General features: G+C 41.5%; 1 protein-coding gene across 6 annotated transcripts in view; it reads left to right on the forward strand.

Annotated features, from left to right (window-relative positions):
- Positions 1 to 27,193, forward strand: part of KCNT1 (potassium sodium-activated channel subfamily T member 1) — a 187,491-nt gene that overhangs the window by 83,733 nt on the left and 76,565 nt on the right. For 5 of the 6 annotated variants that reach the window (XM_072429352.1, XM_072429355.1, XM_072429350.1 and 2 more), the window contains 4 exons: positions 8,163 to 8,242; positions 11,453 to 11,552; positions 25,556 to 25,612; positions 26,042 to 26,090. In XM_072429352.1, the coding sequence (XP_072285453.1) occupies positions 8,163 to 8,242; positions 11,453 to 11,552; positions 25,556 to 25,612; positions 26,042 to 26,090 (286 nt within the window). The remainder of the gene's footprint in view (positions 1 to 8,162; positions 8,243 to 11,452; positions 11,553 to 25,555; positions 25,613 to 26,041; positions 26,091 to 27,193) is intronic. The other variant, XM_072429354.1, reaches the window with a different exon arrangement.

The following is a 27,193-nucleotide window of genomic DNA, read 5'->3' on the forward strand; positions in this document are numbered from 1 at the left end:
CTCCGGACTATAAGACGCACCAGGTTTTCCCACAAGGGAAAACAAGAAAAAAAAAAAATTGATTTGATTTCCCCTGAGATCCAGCGTGCGGCACTTGTGCCCGCCCATGAAGGCGGCGCCGATCGGCATTCATCAAATCAATCGGGACCGGCGGGGACACAGGTAAGTAAAAAAATATGCCCCTGTACCTCTGCATTCGGACCATAAGACGCACCCTGATTTTCCCCCCACTTTAGGAGGAAAAAAAGTGCGTCTTATGGTCCGAAAAATACGGTACATTGCTACATTTATTATATAAAATGCAAAACATTTGTGTAAATAAAAATTGATAGTAATATGCTGTGTTAACATGTGTTGTTGTTAAAATCATCTATTCCAATTCCTATATCACAAGAAACAGAGCCAATTCAATGGAACTGATGTCATTTCTGGATTCAGCATACCTGAAATACACCAAAAATATAAAAAAAATACTTTGGCAAGTGAAAAAAAAATTTTTTTTGTTGAGCTGTGTTAACCAACCACTCAAGTGTCAACATCATGAAATCAGGAAGTTACGTTGTTCCACTTACCCCCATTTGCTCCTGCTGCTCATCTCACTTTGGAAAGTTTGTTCCATATCTGTTACTTACCATCTATTTATATTCCTAAATTTTGAGCACACATGTGAGTATCGCCTCCAGTTAATCCTAGCTCTATTCCGGAACTGGAAGTGAGTCAAATGATGACTTCTTCGTTCCACCCTGGAGCACAACCCAGAAATTATTAAATATTTTGGTAATTGTATTAGCTTCTGAATCCAATGTGTGTGTACTAGTGGCAGTGACAGAGCTGCCCATTGGGACTTGTTCTAAGATCAAGGAGGCCTGAATTGCGTCAATGACTACCCCACTTACTATTGCACATCAATGTTGTCTTTTTCATACACTTTCAGACTTTGTTATAGTGCATTTCCAGAATGTTGTGCTCTGCATCTAGGGTTGTGTGAGAAGAGTCTGACATTCTCCAAATCTAGCTAGTTTAAGAGCAAATTACCTGATGCCAGGGGGGGATCTAAGGAACCATACATTTTCAGGGCAAAAAAATGCATGTATCATGTGTTGTAATGCACTCTCATTGATTTCTGTGGTTATCTTGACAGATGAAAAGATATTCCTAAACTATTTTCCATGATGCACTATAATTAACACTAATGAATTAACTATCCCTGCTGAAGACAATGAAATGCCAACACAAACATGCATGGCTTCTATATGTTATAGTGATACTCAGGGCTTTTGTGCAGTTCATTACACATTTACAAAACCACCTTAATATAGACTTACCGTAGAACTCTCAAGAAGTTGCTGAGTGCATTGACATTTTTCTGTGTCCCTAGGTTTCATTATGACCAAGCACAAGGGAAGTGTAGGGTTCCAAGTTTAAAGCAGAACTCCGCTGAGAGATTATATAATCTGCCATTGCCATCTGAAACAAGTTTAACACCTAAGCAAACACCTGAGATATATACTCATTCCAGGTTACTGACTCGCATGGTATTTAAGGCAAGGGATCAGAACACTAACCAAGCAAACTGAATATTTTATAACCAGCTCAGCAACGGCGGTTTACATTATCACTGTGACAAGTCCGATTTAAAACTGGTCCGATTTAAACAAACAATGCAAACCAACATCATTATCAGCCGTGGGTGTTTACAACATAAGTAATTTTCCTGATAAGTTGATTCATTTATCCAGGGGAATTAGCGAAACAGGAGCAATCAATTGTGTACTTGTTGCAGTAGTTACAGCGAATATACATTCATCTGCAAGAACAAGTTCTGTAATGGTTTTTCCAGTTCACAAATCTGTGATTTCATGCACGTCGCACTGTGAACAGACAAGAGTCCCTGATTGTCTCAGCTGTGCTTTATTAACTTGAAAGCAAGGGAGCGCTAAGAAGTAATTGCATGATAATTCCAGCAAAACTCAAGTGGTGTTTGAAGCACTACAAGTCCTTGGGACATGGGAATGAGAGACGCTTTTAACACCCCAGATGTGTGGGGGGAATATGTGTCACTCTGCCATCTTTTCTAATTGAAAAGTAAATGACCCAGCATACATACTTTATACTAAGAAAAAAAAGAGTTGTATAAATTTTAGACACCTGTAAAAAAGTCAAACTATTCATCCAATTTGTTTGATCAGATTTCACTGTAATTACAAAAATCAAAAAATTCCAGAGAGCTGCTTAAATGTGTATAAGCTGTGTCTGCCTTCTTGGGGTTAATATGGTAACATTTTGGGGTAAAATTAGTGCAATGGCAATAAAACTATGGGAACTATGTAGTTAAAGGTCTTATTAGCTGTAGCCCAACAACTAATTCACATGTTTATGGTTAGTATCACAAGTAGAGGTAGCCACAGATAAATAATACTAAGATTGTATGTGTTTGTGTGTATGAGCTTGTGGTGAATAAATGATGAAAATGAAACGACACCACAAGGCACCAAACTGAGCTTAATGCGTTGAAAACCTTTTACCATGCGTTATTGCAGAACAATAGTTGCAGTTCACTCAAATCGCTTTTTTGTTTGTTCTGCTTTAAAATGAGCCTTTCATTCATTTGTAGAAATATGTTTTATTGACCACTTTTTATAGTTTGTGTCATCCACAGAATACTTAACAACCTTGATGCTGATTGTACAAGGTCCATTTATTTATTTATTATTTTGTATGTATGCCATTATTATTGCTGTGATTATTGCAGAAAATAGTTTAATAACTCAAGGAAAGAAATTGTGAAGGTGATACACATAACAACTAGATACCTAATTGTGTAGATCTATACTGTATAAATATTAGGCTTGTGTAGTATAGAACAAGATTACTGTCAGGTATTTATTTCTGTCTAAGTCCCATTTGAGACATTGCTCCTTGGTGTGCCTTGTTGGGTGTCAAAATGGTAAGAGGAAATCTTCTCTATGGTAGCACAGACAACATAAGTATGTATCTTTGTTTGTCCTAGTGGTCATTGCCACCAAACATAAGTAGATACCGTAGAAGATCTAAACTTTTGGGGCTCGATTCGTAAATAAAGGAATCTTGCATGTCCTCAAACATTCCCTAGTAGAAATCAGTTACTGCCATTGAAACACATAGACCTGGAAGATTGCCAGGGAATGTTTGAGGGAATGTCAGATGCACTGTTTTATAAAAAGAGTCCTACAGAACAGAGGTTGTCTGCAGAACAGAGATGAGGGTGAATCTTCCAGTGGGGATCGGTTCTGGTGATAGGTATCAAAGAAGGGAATTTACAGTTTTTAGAGATTAGGTTAGGCCATAGGGTTGCAGTGTGGTCACCACTACCAGTGAACCGCTACCTTGGGGAAGACTCTACAAGTACCTTTCCTTGCTGCGGCAGCCCCATGGAAAATAATGGGGGGGTGGTGTGCAGTGCCAGCATCACTTACTGCCACCATCAGTTGAAAATGCAATGTTGGTTCTTTATGAACCAGTGCCGCTGTGCAAGTGACCAAGGAGCCACATGGGGTGTTGCTTGATCTTTAGGCTGATCTAAATATATCCCTAAATCTGTAGTTTCCTTTTGTTTTTCAAGGCCAGGATTTGAAAGGAAAAACAGGACATAGACAGCAATAAACAATCAATTATGTATTCATAATTTCTTTTTAAGCCATGCCCTGCAAACATTTTAGCTATGCCTAAGTTTTGCAGCACTTCATACTACCTCTTAATCACCCTAAAATCTCTTCTCCCAGGTGGATGTCTTTGGTGCCTTATTTCTACTGCTGTCATATATTCTCCTTTTGAGTAGAAGTTTCTAAATCTTTAGGCCACATGATTTTAATTGCAGGAAATGTTGTTTCACTAATCTGTTGCCAATTAGGAGATTTTTTTCCCCTCTTCCAATTAGAAGCCATTACAGTCAGCCAGCTTTGCTTTAATTGGAAAAGGATTAAAAAGGTCATAACAAATATCCACTGTTAATAAAAGGTACACAACAGGTCAGAGGGAGGCACAAAAGGTGCAGCAGACCTGAAATAGAGAGACCAACCCCAACATTATTATTCTGTTCAGCCCATAGTCATGTCCATCCAATTGTTTAACATTGTTAAAGGGGAACTCTCAGTCAGTTTATATGGATATAATCATGACAAGTCATAATATACAGCAAGTTAATATTTTTTACAAAAAGTATTTTTGGAAACAGGCTTTTACTAATAAAAGTCCTAATTTAGTGCTAGTCTCGTGACATAGCTGGGACTAGGCTGAGAGTATCTCATCAGTATGCCATGGCAAGATAAATGATTTCCTCAGTATGCCCTGTATACTGTACATTGAAGCAGGAGTTGATCTGTGCCAGACATTAGAAAAATACAGCCACAAAACTGCACAGGCACCAGGAATTACATGATTGTTTCATGCCAGCATTTTAGTCCAAGGAGTAGTTGCTGTTCTTGATAATGCCTCCCACACAGACACACTTGGTGTAGCCATCCTGGTTGTGTCCTAAAATGACCATGACTGCATCACCTGTTTTGTCACATGTGGTTTTGCCATATAACTGTCCAGCCTTTACAGACACATCTTGGCAGATGGATTAACAGGTATCTGTTTTTAAGGTTCTGCCTTCTGATTCGGATAATTTGTCAGCTTCCTCATTATTAGATATGAATCATATGAGTCATGAAAAGTGTTGTATCGCTGTTAAAAATGGTGTAAAATGTCCAATGTACTCATGTTGTTATTATTATTATAATTAATATTAATTTTAAATAATAATATTGATAATAATAAACAGTATTTATATAGTGCCAACATATTATGCAGCGCTGTACATTAAAATAAAATGACAGACAGATACAGACAGTGACACGGAGGAAAAGACCCTGCCCCGAAGAGCTTACAATTTAGTATTAGTACTGTATCTGCCCATTGTTATACTAATACATAACATCCTACATTACACTAAAGCACCCAACACCAATCTCTTCTCTACTTAACAGGATAAAAATAGGATGACTTATATTGTTCACTTCATACAATTGTATGCATGCTGCATGTTTCAGGGCCATCGTACTCTTTCTTTAGCCTCCACAGTCCTTGTCAGGCACCATTAGGAAGATCATTATTTTACAAGTGTATTTATCTTTTTTTTTTTTTATCTTTTTTTTAAAATATTTTTATGATCTGCAGGATTTAAAATGATGAATTTAGTGGCCTGTGTGGTCGGAAAGGTTGGCGGCTGCTGATGTATTTGATAGAAAATTATTGCAAAAACAAAAATTTACAATTGAAACAGGACACCTATTCTGGTGACAACAGTCAAAGACAGGATTTACCCACACTTTCTGCAGTGCCTTCAGGACAGGAAGTAAAAGGAACATGCTCAATTGGGACAGAACAAAATACAGAACAGACATAAGCAGAACAAAAAAAAAAACATGAAAGTGGGTTTTTTTTTTTCATTAGTCTATCCAAACCTGAAATATTGGTTTTAGATGTCCTTTACATTTACATATATGTGAACGTATAAATGTGATAGGCAATGTGCAAAGCTTTATTTGTAGTAACCAAGGCATATAAACACTGTCAGGGTTATATCACAGTCTGCATTGCTTCTGTGAAAGTGTAATACTCTGTGTTATTGCACGCTGTGATTATAAGATCTGCTTATCCTTGGAAGGATTGTACTCTGCAGGGTGTACCAATGACAATTGTGCCTTACTTGACTCAGGCCTTCTGGTACTAATACCAACCATGAGGGGTGCTAACTGCAAAGATTTTTATGCCCCCTCTCTCCCATATTTGGGTTTCTTGCCTTTCTTTATCTCTATTTAATCAAGCCTGAATTCTAACCAAAATTACCCTGATATGTTTGAGAATATTCAATTCACAGCCCCCAACGTTTGAAGACAGGGAAGAGAGATGCTTTTTAGCCCACAGTATGTATTCTGATGACATGTCCCTTCCGCGCCCCTCCTTTGCAGGCAATAAAAAAAAAATTACACTAAAAATGATTGGTTAAATAGAGGAGTCCTTTTAATGAAATATGTTTCCTTTTTATTAGCTTTCAAAATACAAACCTAAATTAGTTATGGCTGGATAGAGGTTAATGCAAAATACCAATTTTGAATAGTTAAATAATATGTTCTGATAGGTGTAAAAATCCACCCAAAAAAGACAGCTCAGGAGGCTATAAGGGACTTGATTCTGAAACAGAAACCGTCCATCTAAATCGGGGACAGTGTGGAAGTATGGTAATTGCGCCAAGGTGAATAGGGTGTAAGCTCTTTTGGTGCAGAGACCAATTTGATGTTCTCAGGATTCTCTGTTGCAATATGTTATATACATTATCATTGAAATTGAATCTGATTGTATGTTGCTTTTCCTGGTTTTTCCATGCCTCCCTCCTTAAAATTGTTATTACAATTTAAATAAAACCTTTCCTTTTTCATAACTTACCATAATTTAGACTTGGAGACAGCATCACTGGGTCTTCATGTCTAAAGCAATGATCCTAGATTTAGTTGTGTTTTTTAATTTGTCTTTGCTTGTTTTCCCAGTCTGGTTCACTTTTACACTTTCCCCATTTTTTAGACTACATAGACTTGAATAGCAGACATGCTTATACAATGAAAAACGCAGATGTTTGCAAATGCACTTGCAGGTATTATTGGGTGTTTTTAGTGCCTAAAACTTTCCTTTTTAGCAAAAAACAAATCCCCACCTACCCCAACAGTGTCCTTTTGTATGATTGACAGAATATATGGAAATATTGATGACACGGTTCATGTCATCATTGTTTTCATTCAGCCAAACACACAAGAGGGCAACTGAGGACAGCTGTCTCTAGCTGTTCCATCTGAACAAATGACAGGAGCTCTTGTCATTGTGGAGGGAATACAGCCAGCACTGAATGTAAAGTGGCTTGTCTCTGCAAAGGTTAGTATTAGTTCTTCTTGTGCTTTTATTTTTAGAGTTTATGTAACCCTTTCAGGGAATGGGTGAGAGGTTCCACTCTACTTCTTCCTCAGGGTGAGGCTGTGAATATCCGGGGGCCCCCTTTTTAAAGGGTACTTCTGAATTCCAAATAAGCTCCTGATCTTTAGACCCCCCATAACACAGAGTATACATTGTGGGGATGAGGCTTGCTGTGCCCATCATAGCCCATGCTGTTGTTGAGGGTAAGCAGTGGTTTGGCTGCCAAAGTGGAAGGGGGCTATACACTTTTTGGCCCCCTTCTTTTGCAAGTCACATTTCAGAGGACCATTTATGGATCCAAGAGGAGGCCCACATGCTTGCTACTCCATTTCTTATTCAGGAAGGATCTAAGCTTAGTAAAGCCTTATTAGTGTCTGGTTGAAATATTAAGGGAACCCCCCAGTTTTTTTTTATGGTTTTAGGCATTAAAAACACATAAAAATACACAAAACACCTTAATAGGCATTTATAAACACCTCTACAAGCATTTAAGCATTTGTAATCAGTTCTTCAAGTCAATGGAGTCTATGGTCTACAAGAGTGAAAATGCCTTTGGAGTGAATCTGGTTTAGGAAGTTTTGATAGATGAATTTAGAGGGCAAAACAAAAAAAGGGAAAAGATAAAATGAGGAAAAATAAACTGACAATGAAAATTAACCAACTGGATGTAGAAAGAATTAAAGTATGGTCAGGTTGACAAACAAAATATGCATTGGTCGGCCTCTTAAGCAATTAAAGAGGGAGCCAGGGACATTAAGGCCTGGGGAGGAATGGTTATGTAATGCTGGATGTCCTCCAGCCAGGAAGTGACAATGTCAGTACAGGAAAGGAACCTGTACAACTGTGTTCTGTTAAGTAAGGCTGGAGTTCTGTCTTAAATAAAGCAATGTTACAATGGTGAAGATACTAGGGTGTAAGCTCTTTTAGTTCAGAGACTGATGTGAAGGGTGCAGTTAATTTACTTTTTTTATAGCTCCAGCAAATTCTATAGTGCTGTACAATGACAGCATTGTAGACTGTCGCATTTAAATTGGTAAATTAATTTTAGTGGGTGGCTGTTCTGTGGATTGGAATGTAAGCTGTTCTGCTGCTGTCACTGATGTGGTGATTCCCTGAAACCAGCACACTATTTGGTATATGAATATAAGGACTACATTTGTTTCTGTGTTTTCCAGAGTACAAGTCGAATTCTATGTCAATGAGAACACCTTCAAAGAGAGACTGAAACTGTTCTTCATCAAAAACCAAAGATCAAGTGAGTGTCTAATTTCTTTGTGCCATGAAGAAATACATTTCTGAGTTACGAGGGATGCAATAGTTGTGCTTGTATTAACAAAACATACAAAAGTAGAACTCTAGCTTTAAATTAGCTTGAAATGTCAGAATTGTATTGCTGTGTGGCCCAACATTTGGTAGATTCCTCACTTCTTTCCTTGGTGGCAGCACATCCTAGACAGTTTCTGATCCTAACCCACTCTTCTCACAAGTTCTTGTTTATGGCATAGTCTGTGGTGTCCCCTGCCCTCCTTGTATAGCAGTCACATGCAGCTTTTATTATCTGGAGAGAAGTGATGCGCTTGGAGGCTGAGCATTGAATTGTAGATCACAGCTCTTTGTGTGGAGCTCCAACAAAGGACAATAAAAAGCTAATTATATCTCAGTGGTTATTTATATAGACTCATTTCACCCAAAATGTATATGTTTCACATTGGATTCAGTGAGCAAATGTGTGAATAACTTTTATTCATGGTTCATGATTTTCTAATTGAATCCAGTGGGTAAAAATTGTACAAGAAATATAAACAGAACCCTTATTGTATTGATATTTACAGATGTACAGTACATAAAGATGAGCACAATGGCCTCTGAGGAGTCTGTAATAGAGTAAAAGCCAATATGCTTTTCATAACCCAAGGCTGTGTGACCTTAGGTCTCATGAAGGAGCTCAGGATCAGTACTTTCTACTCACCACAAGACAGACATACAGTATATTTTAAAACAAAACTCTTGCTTAATATTTGGTAATATACTCATTGGTATGACATATCTAAAATATAGTGGCTGTCATTTCTGACCTCCTTTTTTGAAACATTTCAGGTATATGATTGAAATTAGGTGATTTCAGTACATTTTAAGTATGGAGGTTAGGCCTTTGACTTCAATATCCACATGCTTTTTATAGGTTGATGATTCGGAAAGTATTAAAAGAAAACAACATTTGGGGGCTCTATCACAGGTCTCTATTTAAACCTTGCAAATATTAAATACATTTTTAATAATTCAGCGGATAAGGCATTTTGTTGTGTTTTGACAGCTTGAGCAGTCAACTGTAGAACATGGAATATAGTCCAGTTATGGAAAGAATTAATGGGACATGCCCTGAACAATCTGTGTGAAGTGCAGGGTAGATTTGTTTTTGCCTGGTGCCATCTATTGGTCAGTTATGGTTTAGCGGGGACTTTGATGTTGGACCTTAGTGTACTGCAAGCTGTGCACTCTGTAAGGATAGACTAATAATAAATTCTGCATGTATCAGAGATTTTGCTACAAGGTGACTGTAAACAACACTTTTTTTGTGCACACCTCCCACAGTCATTACAAGAGGCTTTTATTGGTCCTGCTTGATTTCTAGTTTATTTTATAGAGAAAGAACACAAAGAGGAAAGTAACACCCCAATGTAGATTGGATCACCCAAAACAACAGCTTTACCTGTGTATATTTGCATTGGTTGCTTGAGAGCTTGGAGAGGGGGATTATCAAGTATTTTAATGAAAGATACAGATTTTAGAATTGTGTAAACACCATTTAAAGTTACGTTATTATGTTAATATATGTATGAAATGTTTTTCTATTTTAGGATCACAGTGAGCAGTTTGTTAAAACATTTACATGCATATAAATATGCAAGAAGTGAACAATATTATTGTAGCAAAGGTTTTTTTTGTCCTTCCTCAGGATCAACTGTCTATAGAGTTTTTATCTGGGATGTTTATTTCCCTAGTGGTCAAACTTGATGGACTTATTATGTCTTTTTTCAATCTAAATAAATAGATTGGCACCAAATAATGAGGCTTTGTTAGAGATATACCACTATTTGAATCAGTTAAAAATTTATAATTTTTTTAACAACCACATTTTAAAAAAACATATATACATCATAAAAGTTAACAAATGACTATTTCTGTATATAAGACAAGAATAATTACAGGAATTACTTCAACAATGGTATCTAATGGTGGTGACGCATTTCACAGAACAAAAAATCTGCTTCATCAGACCCAGAAACCATAGGTTATAAAAGTCATCAAATGAAATCAACTAGTATGGTATTGTAAATCCTTGTTACATACTCAATATGTAACTATGTAACTATTTACACATTAGGAAAACAGATATTTACTGTTTTAGAAAACCTCTAAATTGGGATTCATAATTTATATCTCCCCTTGACAAAGCCTCTTTGGTTGCCTTGGAATGATTTTAAGGTAATTATGTATCATAGAACTGATTTACGTGGTGCCCTTTGAGGCTGTAGTATTGTACGGACAGTGACACTGGGGTCGCTTTATTGTCTTTGCTTGTTTTCTCTAGCGCTTGAAAGACTAAAACCTTCACAAGAAAGAATGGAAGAGCATTGTGCTGACCTACTTAACAACAAAGAAAATGGTCAGGGGACATCAGGAAGCAGTGTCTGAGGTCACTGCTGGGAGTATTCTACAAACTCTTGTCTTGTTTAAATTATTAAAAATTGTACAAATATGAGATTGCTGAGTCCTTAAAGATGCACACAAGACAAAAATTCAGTTTCTTCTACCACAGAGGAGTGTTCTGGTTGTGTTCAGCCATCAGCTCATTTACTTTCATGGCAGATTGGCTATATTAAGATAATGTAGTAATTAGATGCTGCAGTGCAGATGACCTGAATATGTATCTACAACTACTTTCTCTCAGCACAGATGAACTGATATAAAAGGGCTCAGGCATTCTTCCCGCTGACCACCACACTGATGTGCTGTGAACTGTGGATATAGTATTTATAGAAGGGTTCTGTAAAGTCCTAAAAGTTATTTTCAAATGTTCCTCCATGTTAAAAAGGTCTAGGCTAGAGTTTGACTGTAAATACTTAGGTAACAGCATGAAAAATTAAAAAATGTATGTTGTTATTAAATATTTAAGGTATGAACACTTTACATAAAGCTGTTTAAAACTGGATCACACATGAATGCTGGGGGTACACTGGTGACCAAAATGGCCCTGGTAAGTTTAACAAAAGTCACTTATTGGCGAACTTATTTCATCATAAATGCAGGTGTTGCATTTATTTTAGGAACTAGATCAGATTCTACCAGTCTATGTGAACATTTACTTATTTATGTTGTGACAGATTTCCTCTCACAAAAAGTGATGTACTAAAGATTGGTCTCATAGGTTGGGCTATCAATCTGATTTCTTCTTTTTTTCCAGGCCTAAGAATCCGTCTTTTCAACTTTTCCCTCAAACTCCTGTCCTGTCTCTTGTACATTGTGCGTGTGTTACTGGATGACCCAACGCAAGGAATTGGCTGGTAAGTCTCTGCTCTATAGAAATAAGTTACAGGATTGATGGCACTGTTCTCAAAATATAAATTGCATTTCTCAGAAGTGATATCAGCATTCTATATATTGTAAAACAGGGACAAAGAGAGCACCTCTGTTACTGGGAAAATTCCTGGATAGACGATATGTGACTCCACAGTTTCTCAGGTTTCATTACTGAGGTGGAACCAGTAGAGTTCTAGTTCTAGCTTTCTGTGCTGATTGTTTGCCCTAGGGCTAGTTTCACTGGAATGTCTGTCTCAGGGCTGGTTTCACTGGAAGTCTGCATAGGTAGGGCGGGGCAAACTCACAACTCTGGGTCACAGATTTTCCCAAGGCCCACAAGCCTATATGTCACACTTGGTGCTAAGCAGCAAGGCCGTGTGACTGTGCGAACCAGTCTCTGTGGATGTTAACCTGTGTAGAGAGAAGCGTGACATTTCAACAGCCTGGACTTTTGTTTTAGGTTAGCCAGGAGGCTATATTTTGATATAAAGGACTTTTGATTTGTTAAAAAAACCCTGCAAGGAAAGACTGTTGTGTTTTTGCCTTTTTTTGGACCTAATAAATAGGAGCAGCAGCCCTAAAGAGACACTTATCTGGAGTTACCTCATTACCAGCCTGGCATTTGCCTTTTTAATAAATTTTTATTGAGTTTTTTAATTAAAGAATAAGACAAAGTAAAACATCATTAACAGTTTACACATTATAGAACAACAAAGTATCAACAATACAATATCAAAATAGAAAGCTGCATGAATCAATTACCGTATTTTTCGGACCATTAGACGCTCCGGACTATAAGACGCACCAGGTTTTCCGCACGGGAAAACAAGAAAAAAAAAATTCATTTGATTTCCCCTGAGATCCAGCGTGCGGCACTTGTGCCCGCCCATGAAGGCGGCGCCGATCGGCATTCATTAAATCAATCGGCGCCGCCTTCGTGGGCGGGCACAAGTGCCGCACGCTGGAACACAGAGGAGGAACACAGACATTGGCTGCTATCTGCCTCTGTCTGTGTTCCTCCTCTGTGTTTCCCTGTCTTCCAGCGTGTGGCACTTGTGCCCGCCCACAAAGGCGGCGCCGATTGATTTCATGAATGCCGATCGGCGCCGCCTTCATGGGCGGGCACAAGTGCCACACGCTGGAAGACAGGGAAACACAGAGGAGGAACACAGACAGAGGCAGATAGCAGCCTCCTACAGAGGAGGAACACAGACATTGGCTGCTATCTGCCTCTGTCTGTGTTCCTCCTCTGTGTTTCCCTGTCTTCCAGCGTGTGACACTTGTGCCCGCCCACAAAGGCGGCGCCGATTGATTTCATGAATGCCGATCGGCGCCGCCTTCATGGGCGGGCACAAGTGCCACACGCTGGAAGACAGGGAAACACAGAGGAGGAACACAGACAGAGGCAGATAGCAGCCTCCTACAGAGGAGGAACACAGACATTGGCTGCTATCTGCCTCTGTCTGTGTTCCTCCTCTGTGTTTCCCTGAGACCCAGCGTGCGGCACTTGTGCCCGCCCATGAAGGCGGCGCCGATCGGCATTCATCAAACCAATCGGCGCCGCCTTCGTGGGCGGGCACAAGTGCCGCACGCTGGGACACAGGAAGAGGACACTGGCTGCGGGGACCAGCGGGGATACAGGTAAGTAAAAAAATATGCATTCGGACCATAAGACGCACCCTGATTTTCCCCCCACTTTAGGGGGAAAAAAAGTGCGTCTTATGGTCCGAAAAATACGGTACCTGTCATGCACCTGTCACGGAGAGACAGACTACTAGGGGTTGCTATAGCTTGCACGGAGGTGGTGTGAGCCCTGAGAAGGGCCAAGGCTAAGCAGTAACCAGGTTTTCTCCAGAGCCTTCTCCATGTGAGGATGTTGCGCCACTGGTTACTGCCAGGTTGTGGTCCTTGGGCAAACCAAGGTGGGCAAAGCACGGTACCAAATCAAAATGAAGAAGGATAGTCAAGGAAAGCCAGGGTCGAGGCAGGCAGCAAGCAAGAGAGGTCAGGTCACACGCCAGGGGTCAACAGCCAGGAATCCAGAAGACAGACTGCATTGACACAAAGGCCACTGCGGGCACAGGGAACACAGGAGACACTGGAAGCAACAGGAGGTACAGAACCAACCGACTGGACAACGAGGTGTTAACGCAGGAGCTGGACACAGGAAACACTGGATTAAGCAAAAGGTGAACAGGAACTAGATCACAGAACTAAGGAGCTCGAGCCACTTAGTAAAGACTTGCACGAACACAAAATGCAGTCTGTGAGCTAGCTAAATAGCCAGGGTTGATGAAATAGCAAGAGGCTATTTTCAGATTGGCCAGCAGATTGGACAGAGTTGATAAAGCTTGGAAACAGGTACGCCCAGCATCAGAATTGCCCGCATGCGCAGGAGAGTGATGCCTGTGCTTTAGTGAGGAACAGGTAAGTGTGGCTTTACCCCTCCTTTTACGGGGCCTCCCCACCCGCCGGGGTCTAGGTTTAGGTGAAAACAAAGATAAAAACCTCTTGGCAAGAAGAAGTGCAGACTGTAGCTGAAACCCACGATCTCTCTTCAGGACCAAAACCTTTCCAATCAATTAGGTACGTTAGTTTTTTACGAGAAAACTTGGAATTCAGAATTTGATGGGCTTCATATTCCTGAGAAGAATAGGGTGCAGGAGTAGCCAGCGGAGAGGTACGAGAGAAGCGGTTCAGGACCAACAACCTAAAGAGATACAGTGTCACATGGAAGGCATTGGGCAGCTTGGGATGTGAGGGAAGACGTAACTTTTAGCAAACTGGATTAACCTTGGCAGAAAATGGCTTAAGGTCCAATGACCCGTGGAGCAAATTTCAAAGAAGGCACCTTGCAACAAATGTTCCTTGTTGAGAGCCAGACTTTATGTCCAGGCTGAGAGCAGCGTGTTTCAGTAAGTAGTAAACCAGATGCCGATAAAGTCTCTCTGCAGGGCACTGAGTGCAGGTATTTCGGCAGAGCAGGGTATAGGAGACGGAAGGCGAGGGTATTTGCCATAGTCAATGTAAAAAGGTGATTCTTTGGTGTTGGCGCAGACATGGTTGTTGTGGGCGAAGTCTGCCAATGGTAGCAGTGTCACCCAGTCATCATGGTTGACAGAAACAAGGGCTCGGAGATATTGCTCCAGGGCTTGATTAACTCTTTCCGTCTGCCCATTAGTCTGTGGGTGTTATGCTGAGGAGAGGTCCGCAGAGATGTCCAGGTATCTGCAAAAGTCTTTCTAAAAGTGAGAGGTAAATTGCACCCCACGATCAGAAACTATATGCGGGCATACTGTGAAGCTTAAACATTTCACAAATGAAGACTGGCACCAACGCAGGTGCTGATGGTAAAGCTGATAGGGGTACAAAATAGGCCATTTTGGAAAAGCGTTCCACAACCACCCAAATGACCGTACAGCCAGTGGAGGGTGGGGATCCGTAATAAAATCCATGGACAAGGACACCAAGGCTCCCTAGGAATGGGCAGAGGAAGAAGCAGTCCTGCGGGGGCACAAGTAGAAGACTTGGTTTGCACACAAATAGCACAGGCCTTAACATAGTCCATCAGATCCTTACGAAGGTTGGACCACCAGTAAAGACGAGAGAGAAGGGTAAAAGTTCTGTGATCGCCCGGGTGGCCAGACAGTTTGAAGTCATGTGCCCAACGTAATATTTTGGTGCGAAGTTGGGAAGGCACCAATGTTTTTCCTGGGGGAATAGCAGATTCCTGAATGGAGGTCAAGGCAAGGATATGGGGTGGTGGGATTATAAACTCCGGCTCAGCAGTGGTTTCAGAAGCCTGTGGATCGAAGGAGTGGGAGTGAGCGTCAGCTCGGGAGTTAGCAGAACCAGGTTTAAAAGTAATTTTAAAATCAAAACAAGAATAGAACAAAGACCAACGAGCCTGCCAAGGGTTGAGGCGACTAGTGGACTGTAGGTTTTGGAGGTTCTTGTGATCGTTGAAGATAGTGACCTGGTGGATAAAGCCCTCCAAAAGATAGCGCCATTCTTGTAGAGCGAGTTTGATGGCCAGCAGCTCCCTGTGTCCCATGGAGTAATTCTTCTGTGCTGGGGAGAATTTCCATGAAAAGAACACGCATGGACATCGAGCTCCGGTGGGGGTCTGGAAAAGAATAGCTCCCACTCTGACAGAGGAGGCATCCACTTCTGTTGAGAAGGGCATGGAAACATCTGGCCTAATCAAGGCTTTGCCAGATGGAAATGCTTTCTTTACGGAATGAAAGGCCTCAATAGCTTCAGAAGGCCAGTTCTTAGGGTCAGCATCCTTTCGGGTCAGTGCAGTGATGGGCGCTACCAGCGTGGAGTAATTTTGGATAAATTGCCAATAGTAGTTGGTAAAACCCAGGAAACGCTGAGTAGCCTTAAGACCGCAGGGTAGCAGCCAGTTGGAGATAGCTGTAACCTTCTCGGGATCCATAAGGAGGCCATCCTTGGAAACAATGTAACCCAGGAGGGGCACCTGGGGGCATTTGAACAGGCACTGTCTCTGTAAGACAAGACGGACATGCTGTCTGTGGGTAGGCAGGTCAGGAGAGAAAATCAAAATGTCATCCAAATGGACAACGACACAGATGTTGGAAGACAGCCGGGGCATTGCGGAGACCGAAGGGCATCACCAGATATTCATAATGCTCATCCCTGATATTAAATGCTGTCTTCCATTCGTCCCCCTCCTTGATCCGAATTAGGTTGTAGGCCCCTTGGAGAGCCAGTTTGATGAAGATTTGGGCAACGCGGAGAGGGTAAAAAAGCTCAGGAATAGGCGGCAATGGGTAGCATTGAGTCAGTGGCTCTATGGGCCAGGCGCACTCCTGGACAAGAGAAGCAGAGATGAAACTGCATGCTGCTCCAGAGTCAAAAGCCTTCACAGCAAGTGTGGTTGTCTTGTGGTGAAGCTGAATTGGTAGTGGAGGAAGCTGAGTGGAGGGGAGAGAAGAGTGACCTAGCATGCCCCCCTCAGAGCATACCAGGCACTGAAGTTTTCAGGCTTCTGTGGGCAGAGTTTAATAAAATGTCCTTTCAATCCACAGTAAATGTGGAGACCTGAGGACAAGCGCCGGGATCTCTCCTCTGGAGATAGGCGTGAGCAGCCCAGTTGCATGGGTACTTCTGATAAAAAAGAAACAGGGGAGCCTGGGGGTTCCAGAGACTGCTGGAAGGATGGAGCTAGTCATACGGAGAAGACTTTGCAGGAGCGAGATTTCCCCTGGGAACGTCAATCTGGGTAGCCAGGGAGATCAGGTCATCCAGAGCAGTGGGAATCTCTCGACCAGCCAACTCATCCTTAATGTGGCCAAAGGTAGCGTGGAGAGCCTCATTGTTCCAGGTGAGCAAAGTGGCCCACAGTAAGTGACTCTTGGAGAAGATGCAGGCTGCTGAGGAGGCCCGAGCAGGTTCATCAAAAATCCTCTTAAAAAGACTCAGGAAAGCTTCAATGCTACAGATGACCAGATCCTTCCTTTCCCAGAGCGGAGACGCCCATGCCAAGGCTTCTCCAGAATGCAGAGATATCACATACGCCACTTTAGCCCAGTCAGTGGTGAAGTTTTGTGGCTGAAGCTCAAACTGAATATTGCAGAGGTTGATGAAGCCACGACAGATCTTGGGATCCCCATAAAATCATTAGGGCGGTGGTAGGTGCTATGCAGAGGCCAGTGGTACTGCAGGAGACTGGACCAGGACTGGAGGTCCAGCAGGTGCACTGGAGGGGACCTGAAGCTGATCCAGGCGGGTGGTAAGCACATGAAGATGGCGGTGTACCTGGGTTTGGGTGGCTTCCTGGATGTCCATTCTGTGGGTGAGTAATTGGTTGGGGTCTGCGGAGGTCTGGTGTATACATGGTTCGTGCAAACTGTCACGCACGGATAGACAGGACCACTAGGGGGTCCTATGGCTTGCACGGAGGTGGTGTGAGCCCTGAGAAGGGCCAAGGTGCAGAGTCTAAGCAGTAACCAGGTTTTCTCCAGAGCCTCTGCAGAAAGATAGTCAAGGAAAGCCAGGGCCGGGGCAGGCAGCAAGCAAGAGAAGTCAGGTCACACGCCAGGGGTCAACAGCCAGGAATCCAGGAAACAGACTGCAGTGACACAAAGGACACTGCAGGCACAGGGAACACAGGAGACATTGGATATTTTTATTGTAAAAACAATCAGAATAAAATACAACATGTCACAACAATTACAACACTCCCCACACAAACACTTCTAGAACAAAATCAAAGTCCCACCATTCTTGGCTGTAATAAAGAAACAATAAATAATCAGAATTTTTTCCTGGAGCAGAATTCAGAGATTAACATTTTTCCACAATTCAGCATTTTTCCTGCATTTCCTAATCTCTAATGATTTGATCCATCTGAGCTCAGACATAATGAAATCTATCACCTTCCCAGGAACAAACAATTCATTGCACATGGCCACCCTGGTCCTTGCATGCCAGTTATAATATTTCACCACAGATATTATGATATAGATTGTTTCCCGGTTTACATTGGGAATTGTCTGGGGGACCCCATACACCTTGTCCGAGTAACTCAAAAGTTTCAGCCTCTGAATTTTAAGCCTTCCTGCCACTCCTTCCCAAACCTGACAACTCCCCACACAATCCACCATGAAATGCTCCATAGACTCTTCTTGGGGACAACCTAAAGGACAGTTCCTATCAGCTGCAAATTTTACATTTCCCCAAACAAACATTTTACTGTGCAAGGACAACCAGGTGACGTGACACAGTTTCTGAGTGCCAGCGGAGAGCAGAAGAAGGACCTGCAGATACTATGATAGAGCTGTTTTCTTGTGCTGTTCTCCAGGTATGACTTCTCTATTCCCCATTTCCTCAGGGAATTCAGACCTGAACGCAGGTGTAGTGGAAGGTGACAATGAGACCATCTCCCCCTCTTTAGTGTATTTCCCCCTAACCAGCATTCTGCAAAGGGCTCTATCCTGGCTCTGACGCTGCTTACCCACATGGGACGGACATTGGTATCCAGGCTCCCAAAATTCACTTTCAGGAACAAGGAGTCAAAAAATAGCCCCGGATTCAGCATGCCCAAACCCCCTTCTCTTCTCTGCAGGTAAGTCATTCCTCTTTTTATTAGGTTTAACCTATTCCCCCACAAAAGCTGGAAAAACAAACTAAACAGCCTAGCAGATAGGCTATCAGGCAATGGGAAGACCACAGACACATAGAGAAATACAGGGACCAGGTAGGTCTTTAACATCGCCACCCTTTCTCAGCTTGAAATGTTTCCAACGTTGAACTTTTACATTCCCAGCTTCTAATTTCTCCTCCCAGTTTAATCTAGCATTGTCTTCTCTACCAAATGTAACCCCTAAGATCTTGATTTGGTTGAGGCTATCGTGAACTGTGCCAGATGAAAGCCAGGATCACCTTGCAAGGTCCAGAGAGCTTTGCTTTTCTCCAGGTTGATCAGTGACCCTGAAGTTTGGAAGTATAGCTGCAGATAACATGGCGGCCTCACAAGGAGTGGATATCACAGCAGTCACATCATCAGCATATGCTACCATAGTCAGAGGAGGGCTATTGGGAATTATCACCCCCTGCAATCCACATTCCTGCAAAGATCTCAGAAAAGGATCGATAGCAAAGACGTACAAAAGTGGGCTCAAGGGGCAACCTTGTCTCACACCTGCCTCTACCCTAAAAGTGTCGCCTTGCCACCCATTGATGAGGGGGAAGCTCTTAGCTTCTCTGTATAAAGTTTTTAACCAATCTACAAAGAGCTCTGGGATGCCATACTTCAGCAAAGCTGCCCATAGGTAGTCATGGTCCACTCTGTCAAAGGCTCTGGCCGGATCAATACTGACAACATATTTACCATAGCCAAATACTTTACATCTCTCAACGATCTCCCTTAATGAGATGACAGCTCCAGGGATGTTCCATCCTTTCACTGTACCAAACTGACTGCTTGTCAGTAGTGATGAGGAAAAACTAACCAGTCTAAAAAGCAAAATTTTAGCTAGAACTTTCCTATCCACATTTAAAAGGGCTATAGGCCTCCAGTTCCTAATATCATTTGGTCCTTTGCCCTTTGACAGTAGGACTAAGGATGACAATCTCATAGACCCGGGCATCAAACGCTTTCCTAGACAGCTCTTATAAACCTCCACAAGAATAGGAGCCAGAATATCTCTAAATTTCTTATAAAATTTGGCAGTTATGCCATCAGGACCCGGTGCCTTCCTCTGGGACAACTTGTCTATGGCCTCTTTGACCTCCGCTACCGTTATGTCTGCTGTGAGGGGGGAAAAGTCTAAATTATTTGTGTCAGGACCTGGAGTTGTTGCCAAGAACTTGGTCATCCTTTCATTATCTAAATCCTTTTTCTGGAATAGGACAGCATAGTATGTTTTTACAACTTCTAGGATTCCTACACGGGAGTCCTGTAAAACCCCATGGGAATCCATGAGACCAGTTATCAGCTTCTTCTCCAGTCTATCCCTGCAATTCTCAAAGGGATCTGGTGTTCCCGGGGTCCCGTAATCTCTTTCAAACTTCAAAGAGTTGTATCTGCTGTACTGATATTGCTTGATTTCAGATTTTAGCTGGGTTATCTTTTCCCCTGCCACCACCCCATCTGAGTAAAGGGACTCCAACTCTTTCCGTAATCCCAGGTAGTGCCTATATTTACTTTTTCCCCGATTGGCTGATAACCTCTTTAATAGAGAAGTGATGTCCTCCTTGACATCTTCCCACCAATCTGCATTACATTCATAGAAGTCCTGCCTATCCATCTGTCCCTGCAGGAGACTTTCTACTTCTTCCTGTACAAGCTGCTCTTCTAAAAGGCTGGAGTTCAGTCTCCAGAGTCCCCTACGCATGTCTGGGTGCTTACCAACCCCCAAACAAAAATAAAGGGCAACATGATCAGAATAAGGCACTAATTTCTCATTCCTATTTGTGACAGTTTCTGTACAACTCACCAGGGCTAGGTCTATTCTATTCTATTCACCCGAGAAATAAGTGAAACCTGGCGTCCTTCCCCCATAGGTAAACACATCATATAACCCAGTCTGGGAGATGATTTGGCTGAGGACCCTGGCATCTCCACGCCCTGTTCTTCCTGGGAACCTGTCATTTGTACTAAGGGCCATATTAAAATCCCCAGACATGATGCAGTACTGGAATGGAAGAGAACAGATAGGGTTTTTACATCATTGAATAGACTGACTCTTTCTGATATGACTTGTGCTCCATAACTATTATTGAACCGGAGTGTTCTCCCACGTATAGTTACCTCTAACATCAGACATCTACCCATTGATATTTCTGTCAATCTATGGATTATTACATCCCTTGTATTAAAAAGAATGGCAACCCTTGCATAAGGCTCAGCAGCCAGGGACCAAAACGAGGGTCCGGTCTGCCACTCAGGATCTGCATCACTTAATGACTTCACTGAGGACAGGTGAGTCTCCTGCAGGAAAAACACATCTGCATCCAGGTATCTAGGTATCTCAGGTGTTCATATACTGCATGCCTACTTCTTTTAATTTTTATACTGTTCACATTACTGGAAACAATACTTAAAGAGAACTCTGCCATCATAGTGCAGAGGAGCAGAACAATTACTCTAAACATGGCAAATCAGAGTCTGAATCCCCATTGCTGGTTTCCATGACTGATTCCTCCATTTCTGGCCCTGGAAAGGATCTTTTCTTGGTAGGTGGATCTTTTCTTCATCGTCTGACCCGGACTTACATTCTCTTTCTATTCTTTTTAGTTCCTGTTCTAGCTCTAACTCATAGGGATCAGTGTTGGATCCCACCAGCACATCATACCTGTTAGAGGCAATAACCCCCCCCCCACTTCTTTGGCACCTTTTACTTTCTATGCTGGTTTCTCTACCACCATCCATTCCCCCTCGGGCTGGCGGGTATCTTTTTTATTTTTTCGTTTAGATTGTATGACTGCACCCTGCACAGAAGGAGATTGCACAGCGGAGGCAGACCTAACAGATGGCAGTGAATCCTGGGATGAGTGTTCTCCAGCTTGTTCACCTGCCAGGTGTGTTCTGGTTTCCTGCACCTCTGGCTGAGGATCTTCTCCGGTCAGAATTTTGTCTGACATTAAAGCTTCTAGAGGACTAAGACCTCTGTAGCAGTAATCAGCTCCTCATCTGCAGGGTCATTACATAGATTGTGATAAGCCTGCGAACATTCTCTATGGAAATGGCCATGTTCACCACACAAGTTGCTAAACTGGAACACTCTAGTCACTGCTGGAAACACTAACACAACAAAAGAAAACTTCTTGCTAGGGACAACAGGTTGACTATACTAACTAACTGTAAAGATAGGGGAGATCAGGAACATACCAACACATAAATCATAAGTAAGCTGTTGTGACAGCACAATACCCCTATCCAGTATCTCCTAATACTAATCTTCTGCCACCCCCACCATGCGTAGTGTTCCATTCACAGTACACCCTCAGTAACAGTTGCCTAGTAGATGAGGAGATATTTTGTGCAAGTGGTAAGGGACAATGTACCAGTGCATGAGCAGCTTGTAATTGACCTCAATAGCAGACACATTCACACTGCAATCCAAATGAAATTCCCACTTACACCTATATGATAGGGGTGAGGACTGTTGTTTGAGCAATAAAAGGTCATACAGAATAGAGATTAGTCCCTTAGTCTGTGGATCCCAAAATATTTAATTTAATATTTAATAGCTTAAAAATTCAGAGTCAGGAGCCTTTACTTGCTTCCTAAAGTAAGCAAAAGTCCTAACACCGCTTGTTGATACAAAGTTGTGTAATTTATGAATGTGAATTGTGACCCACCAACGAAATGCTATCTTGAACATAATGAATGTAATGCCCCTGGGGTGAAAATCTGTGATCTAGTACTGATCTAGCTGGTGTCCATAAAATCGTCTCAATGGAGACCTGGTCAATAGCATATGCTTCAAGGAAGATCCACAAGGGGGGTTTAATTTTGATATAGTAAGATGTCAGGGGAGCCATCTGGGCCGCACGATAATAGTTGGTAACATGAGGAACGGACAGGCCTTCCCTATGACTAGACTGGAATAGGATGTTTTTGCTATTCTGGGACGCTTATCCCCCCAAATAAGTTATCATTTGTCACTGTAGAATGCATAGTATATGTGGATGCATAGTAATCGGTAGGACCCGCATTGGGTATAGCAGTTTTTGGAACCATGTTTAGACCACGCCATTAAATGTGATGTGTTCACCATGACTCTGCTCAGGTGGTGTAGAATTTTGAGGATGTTGGTAGAATATAGCGAGTCATTGGACAAAGTTATTTGTAGTCCCTAATAAGGAGACTGGTTCCCACTTATATGTATAGTCAGGTAAGTGTAGTTTGGCTAAAAGGGATTCCAGTTGACCTGGAGATTGGGCGTGGGGTGCTTGGTATAGTGTACTTAGTTTATGTTGGAATAGGTGTACAATTCTATTGAAATTGCTAGTTAAAGTACCGTTCTCCATTTGCAAACTAACCGGTTTAAACTGCCTATCTGGTCTTTTCACTCTAGTAGCTAGTAGTGTACGTTGTTTATCACTGTAAATGTAATATTTGTTTTTCGTCCAACAGAGTTATTTCTCTATTTTTCGTCCAACAGAGTTATTTCTCTGTTTTTCGTCCAACTGAGTTATTTCTCTGTTTTTCGTCCAACTGAGTTATTTCTCCGCCATCGCTGCTAAACAAAAGTTAAGTTAAGTGATTTCTAGTTCAGGTTTCAACTCTTTAGAAGGTCATGACATGTGTTGCACATGCAATGTTTTTTTCTATTGTAGTATTTAGAATCAAGCTGTTTAAGCTTCTCCAACCTTTGTTACTTTCATTGCAATGCCATCTGAATCAAGGATTGCCTTGTGCGTGCACCACAACGTCTCTGGTGACATATCCTCATTGTCATTCATTGCAAAATATTCCGTCATGGTCTCCAACACTCAGGTTAGCTACAGGGGAATCGTTAAGAATCCATCTTAAAGCTGAGGGCTTTGGTACTAAAGATGCGAAGACCATTAGGTGGGTATCATGATATGACCAGGATACAGCTAGAATATCACAGGAGGCTACCAATGGTAAGTTTTATGCATGCATAAAGACATGGTCTATTCTAGTGTAAAGCTGATGAGTATGCAAGAAGTAAGTATAATCCTGTTTTAGCGGATGCATCTCTCGCCACACATCCACAGCTGTGTTTTGGGAGGAGATCAATTAATTGTTGGGATGATAGTGATGACTCATGATTATCCAGAACTATGCCTATTTTTTTCCTGTCCAGTCTGGACACTAGGGTTACATTTGAATCACCACACAGCATGAGTATGCCACACATATGTGTAACAAGCAATTGAAAAAAATGGTGAGAAATGGTACTTGTCGATCATTTGGCGCATAATATGATACAATAATTACTTTGGTATCATAAAGTTGACCCACTAAAATCTTCTGTCTGGGTCAAAAATGGGGTGGACTTACAGAATCCAAATGGGACTCCTCTCTTCTTAATCGGTGCATTGGCCAAGTATACGACTACATATGACGCATGAAAATACTTAGGGTATGATGCCATTGAAAAGTGAATCTCCTGTAGGCAGAGTAGACCTTCCTTATATGAGTAAAGTAATGAAATGCTTTGAAACATTTCCAAGGCAAGTTTAGCCCTTGCACATTTAGTTAATGACTGTCATGGTGGTACAATAGGTGTAATGAGAATGCTAGCACCCATGGAATGTAGCACAGGAAATCCCAACTCAAAGTATGCAGTAGGGGATAGGAGGGAGGCATGGAACTCTCATGGTAGTAGAGAAAACAAATCAAACATTAAACATGGAAAAAAAAACAATACCACAAGTAAAACAAATTGGGGCAACAGGGTGGGCCCAAAACTGAGACATGAGGGGGGTTTCCCATAACAAAACAGATAGGGGAAAGCCCACTGAGCTACAGTGTTTGGAGTACATAGTGTCCGCCACTCGGCAAGGCAAAAAAAGGCATTATAACAAGTATGTGTTCAGTCCTTATCTGGGCATAGTTACAAACTCTAAACAATTTTACTAATTTAACTTGATTAATACCAAATGGGAAGGGAGACAATAACATTGGGGTGTAGTACAGTGGGCGGGATACTATCACGTTTCAGTAGCTTCCTATGATAGTAGTATATACACCACTAGAACCTGGTAGGAGTATCTCTTCATCTTTAGGTCACCAAAGAGACCTGGAGGCATTTAGGCAGTTAAGATTATAATTGAAACATTATAATGACCAACATATTCAACTGCCATAAAGCCTATTATTATCACTAATGCAAATAAAAAACCTGGAAGTAAACAATGAGACTTCTGCAGTCAGACAGTACAGTATCAGGTAAGTTCTCAGGAGGCCTGTACCTCAGAAGGAGGTACCTGACAGAGAAGACAACAGTCTACTCATGGCACGCTTGGGATCCTCCTTCCTAGGTCTCTGACTAAGGGGCTTAGATCCTCAATGATATAGAGTTAGGTTGCTGTCTGCTGATGGAATAATAGTCCCACCACCATGAAGCAAGATTTAGCTTCCATGTTGTCCTGTAAGGTTTAAGTTGCCACCTTTGCTGTATTGTGGCTGGCATGAGAACCAGGTTTTCGGGCACTTTAAGTAAACAACTAAATACAAATTCTATTCATCCATTGCTTCACTGTTCCCACCAAACTAAATAGACTGACGGTAACCCCACTGTTGTATCCCTGTGACAAAACACAAAACAGCATCAACACAATATTAAGGTTTTTAAATACAGGAAACCCACTAGGTGCAATATTGGAGATCAGTATTGGAAAGGGTACCAAGGTTTGCATGCACTGAATTCAGGAGAGGAGAGCTGGCAGAATATAAGAGCAATTTCATGTTTGATTTGAAGTTTCTAATCAAGGCCTTGCTTACATTTATTTTACCTCCCTCCCCCATTGTTTTTTACAGTTGGAATTGTGTCAAGCAGAACTATACAACCAAAGGGTATCCACATGGCATTAACTGGTGAGTGCAAATGAGGATTCACAAACACATTGACTGTTCCTGGGAATTTTATATGAAAGTTAAAACAGTGAAAATTTTTAAAAAGAACCTGCCAGGATCAACAGTACAAATGGCGATGGTTATGGCTGACTTTGTTTTAAAGGTGGAACCACTGGGTTGTCATTTTCATCCTGCCTTTACTAATACATTATTAAGTGGTAATACCTATGCAGCAAGTGAAATGTCAGGATACATGTTATGTACATTCCTGTCTCTAGTCAGTTTTGACAAAGGATAAGGATGACAGTCTCAAAAAGGACTTCATATAAAAGCAAATCCAGAATGATAGTCATATTTTTGTTAACGCATTTACTTTTATATTTCCCTCTTCATGGCCATTGACTGAATATTTGAGCTGGATGTTTGTTAATCTGTCATGTTTTTTAACAGGGATCCAATTATATGGGTGGACCGCCAAACACCACTATGGGCCATTCAGGTAAGTGGGGGTTTTATGGAGACAATGTCACAGCATAGGGAAGTAGCTGCTTCACAGTGGGGTACAAATAGATTTAAATGTTGCTTTATAAAAATAAAGAAGAGTTAATTCAAACCAATATTACTTAATTCTGTATAGAGTGGGGAAGGTTTTAAACCATTGTCACAGTTTTATTTCTAGCCATGCAGAGTCCATGCCTTCATAGGTTAGAATGGTTTTGGTAGCAAAGGGGGGACCTACCCAATAAAGGCGGTTTTTACAATGTTCAGCTGATCATTTATTATGTCAATAGACTATGGGCCTGATTTATTAAAGCTCTTCAAGACTGGAGAAGATAGACTATCATGGTATAACCTGGCATAGCATTCTCTATACATCATTATGGAATATGTCAGCGCCTGTAAATCATCACTGGCCTCCCTCAGCCTTGTTACTGTGGACGAAGTCTTAACTCTTCTCTCATCATCTCCGTCTACTACATGTCCACTTGACGCAATCCCTTCTGATCTACTCCGAGCCCATTCCTCCACCCTGGCCCCTGCCCTAACCGAACTATTCAACCTCTCCTTTTCTACTGGTAAATACCCCTCAGCTTTATCTCCCATCCTATTGTGTGTGAAATTCCCCCACCTACTAGATTGTAAGCTCTTTGGGGCAGGGTCCTCTCCTCCTATATCACTGTCTGTATTAAGCTGTCATTTGCAATCCCTATTTAATGTACAGCGCTGCGTAATATGTTGGCGCTATATAAATCCTTTTTATTAATAATAATAATAATAATAATGTAATGTGTGATATGAATAGTGTGTCAATGTAATTCAGACCTATATGTACGATTCTGTAGTGCAAGAGATATGTAAATGTGGGTACATTACTGTGCAATAGGTCAGAGCAATATAAATATAAATGGATTGTTGTATTAGAAGTTTTATTGGCAAAGGGGGAGGTCTAGTTCTCTGTTTGGAGTAAAAAGAGCCTCCAGGAGAAAGTAGGCCAAAAAGTGGGATTTTAAAGTACTTTGAGAATAAAACTTCTTGTCCTTAATATTTATTTCTTGTCCTTAATATTTTTTAATTAATGATTTGTAAATAAAGTTGCTTTTT

Source organism: Pyxicephalus adspersus, chromosome Z, assembly GCF_032062135.1.
Source record: "Pyxicephalus adspersus chromosome Z, UCB_Pads_2.0, whole genome shotgun sequence".
NCBI lineage: Eukaryota > Metazoa > Chordata > Amphibia > Anura > Pyxicephalidae > Pyxicephalus > Pyxicephalus adspersus.